Raw genomic sequence first — 3,437 nt, 5'->3', positions numbered from 1 at the left:
CTCGGCCACCAATGACTGCTTGGCCTGACACTCACTTGTGTTGTGAGTGGAGCTCTTATGGAACTCACACCACTTTCTCATGTTATTTTTTGGCTTCACGATGCTGTTCCTTGCTTGCAGCTTTGGCAGGCTATCTTGGGCCGCCCTGCCTTTGGCACCTTTCCCTTGCTTTGGATTCACAAATCCAAAGTCTTGCTTCTTCTGTTTAAACTTTTTCTCGACCTTGACGACATATTGGTATGCCCTGCCGAGCGAGGAGATGTTCAGGAATTCTATTTCTTCCTGGATGTACCTTTGCAGGCAGTCATGGTATTTGAGTACCAAATGCTGCTCCGAATCCTTGATACCCAACTTTGTGAGAAGGGTATGGAAAATATTGGTAAACTCCGCCATGTCTTGGTCTCTTCCCTGCTGCAACATGGTCCACTTTATTTATTGATCCTCATAGCTTTTAATAGGGTAGTACTTCTCCTTGATGACATCCCAGAATGAATTCGAAGTGGGTGCGACTGAAAATAGTGAGCTTGTACTTTTATCCTTCTGCTCGCAGTAGGTCTCCCACCAGTCCTTGATGTGGGGGGCTACTTTGAGAAAATCAAAAGTAATCTTTTCCCAACTGGAAAAATCATGAACAGAAAAATAACCCTCTACCATATTTAACCATTGATCAATAGAGTCTGCGTCTATCTGACCCTCGCATATGGGGATTTCAAAATTAACTTGTACCTTAAATAGTGTGGCATTTCCAAAGTAGCTATTGGAAGCTGATGCATCGCCCCTGGGTAGCCGCTAAAGGATTTGGTAAAAGTTGTCCATCATCGTGTTCCTTTGTCGCTCAAGGGCTTCTTCGAGCAAGATTTTTATAGGATCTCCTGCTCCCTTGTCTTTCTTTTCATCCGCCATGGGAGGCCGTCAAGATTTGTGAGGCTAGTCTTACAAAGGTTCGACTAGTTCAAGCCCTAACTCCTTATATCCCGACCTTGTTGGGGACATGTAAAGAAAAATAGAGAAAAAATGCAGACCGATCTGATACCACTGATCTGGATTTAAACAAGAACGCAACAAATTATATAGATAACCATAAACATAGAGATGCAAGGGAAATAATACTTCATTTCATTAATGTAAAATACTGAAACATGCTTACAAACAAAAATGGAAATAAACCAGCTAGGGCGATTGTAGGTTATCTCTGAGAACATATGTGGCAGCTACATGCCTCTGAACTACCTTAAAATGAGGCTCAAAGGCCTTTATATTATTTAACAATAAGAGAAAACCCTAAACAACTAAAACCATAACCCAAGGAGATGTGACACCGAGAGTTTATGGGCCCCGTTGGGGTGAGTTGGACAGCCAACTTCCCGGGGTCTTGACTTGATGATATTATCTCCATTTGATGTGCATGATAATCCATTGGAAATATCTCTTCGAGGACTACAACAAAAAAGACAATTTTAGACAAAAAAATCATTCACAGTAGATTTCCAAAAAAGGTCGTTTAGGGCCTCAAAATGGCTCCAGAAGATTAGGACCCGAAAAACTACTAAAAATAGTAAATTGTGCTGCAATTAAGGAAATGAAATACTTAAAGAAGCAATGGTGGGGGTCCAAGTGGAATTGGCAAGTGGCCACCAATATCCACCTGGATCAAATCATCAATAAAAATAATAATATTTATGTCTGGCAATGGAGGCTGTTGAGAAGGGTCCACAAACATCAAAGTGTACTCTCTCCAAGATTGCTTGTACTTTGTTGTGTCGATCATGGAATGTGGATTTTACATACTTCCGCAAGGTACAACCCTTGTACACATCATGTTGCTCAAGTGATCCTTTACGGAGGCCAGTGGTAATTTGCTGCATAATTTTTAAGATGTCATGATTCAAATGGCCCAATCTCCAATTCCAGAGTTCATTGACATCATGACTTTGCACTTCCTCTGCGTTACTGGTAATGCAATGCAATCTTCCACATCAAGTTTATACAAGTTCTTCACATCAACCCCAATCTTCTTCACCTTCCCAGTACCTATGTGTCTTAGAAAGGCTTTCCCTTTACTAAAGATCACACCATAGCCATAGTCTTCCAATATTGCTACGAATTTGAAATTCTTCTTCAAGCCTGGTACAAACATGAAATCTTTGAGGTGAAGAGGGGATCTTGACTCCCTCTTAAAGGTTACTATACCAATCCCGGTAGCGGTGTACCTTCCATTGTCCCTAATCTCAATATGCATCTGGATATATTTCTCCTCTGGGTCACTGAAAAACTCTCTACAACCTGTCATTTCGAATGAGGCACCTAATTCCAAGTACCACACATTCCCCATCACAGTGTTGGCCATGCATGTGATTAGGGTGAAGTCTAACTTGAACTATCAAGCCAATGCTTCACTTTTTGCTCCTCCTAAGTTCTTCTTGCTAGAATGTTTGTGTTGAAACTTTGTAGCATGGTGCTCGATTTCATGACAATTGAAGAATTTTATTTTTGACAAGTCTTTCTTCTTTCCCTTTCCATTCAATGCAAAATTTTCTTCATCCTCTCCCTTGGTTGAACCTCCATCTCTGGTATTTCCCCTAATTTATTCTTATACAAAAGTGGACCATAAGAGTTCTCAATTCAATATTTTTTCCCTTCCATTCACCGAGTCCCAGTAGCTATGACAGCTTTTAGGAAGGCCTAGAAGAGCTAGGCTCACTAGGTCATCTTCTGCAACATTCACATCAAACCCTCCAAGCTCATCCCAAACTTGTGTAAATATGGTGAGATACTACGAAATAGTGTCATTCATTTGCATCTTGATGTTTCGAAGTTTTTATTTGAGTGCCAGTTTTCTATGGTCATTGTTTTTCTCGAATAGATCAGTAAGTGCCTTCCGCATTGTCAAAGGATTTCCTTTTCCATAGAGATTTGAGACAGTGTGGTCTTGTACTCCCTCCAAGATTATTCTCCTGACCTTGGTTACAAATTTCTTCCATTGAGCTACGATTTGGGAATCATTTGATCCTGGTTTTGGAATGTTTGTCTTGACATATTCCAACAATCCATTGTCATCAAGCACTGCCTCCATGTGATCCTTCTAAGCAATGAAATTCGATTTTCCTTTCAAGGCATACTCTAATCTTATTCTGTTGAAGGTCATTGTTCCAACTTTGAAGAAAAATTGTTACATAAAACCTGCAAATTCAAACCTCCTAAGAAACAACTTAGAAATTCTTGTTCTAATGTGAATCCTACTCTGATACCATGTAGAAATATGGTTATAGAATTCAAATTTATCGAGAAATTTAATCTAAATCAAGACACACAATTCTACTATATTTCTCTGTGGAAATTAATTCACAATTTAGAACAACATTCTCAAACATGAATCAATCACATGCACAAGTACACAGATTTATCTGGGGGAAACCAACTGGTAAAAACCCCTTAAT

The 3,437-nt window shown here is 39.7% G+C and overlaps 1 protein-coding gene across 1 annotated transcript; it reads right to left on the bottom strand.

Moving 5' to 3' along the window:
• Positions 1-1,885: 1,885 nt before the first annotated feature.
• On the bottom strand, positions 1,886-2,347 carry LOC149266234 (uncharacterized). Its single transcript, XM_089407562.1, has one exon. It carries the CDS (start codon positions 2,345-2,347, stop codon positions 1,886-1,888), a length of 462 nt encoding a protein of 153 aa, XP_089263688.1.
• Positions 2,348-3,437: the final 1,090 nt, after the last annotated feature.

Source organism: Pinus tabuliformis, chromosome 6 (assembly GCF_031772625.1).
Source record: "Pinus tabuliformis cultivar Carrire ecotype Pingquan chromosome 6, CPIR1, whole genome shotgun sequence".
NCBI lineage: Eukaryota > Viridiplantae > Streptophyta > Pinopsida > Pinales > Pinaceae > Pinus > Pinus tabuliformis.
Note: the sequence above shows the minus strand (reverse complement) of the source record. Positions and strands in the feature narration are given on the sequence as shown.

Excerpts from the sequence above, each read along its gene's own strand:
- LOC149266234 (XM_089407562.1), bottom strand. The coding sequence starts at position 2,347 with ATGGCCAACACTGTGATGGGGAATGTGTGGTACTTGGAATTAGGTGCC.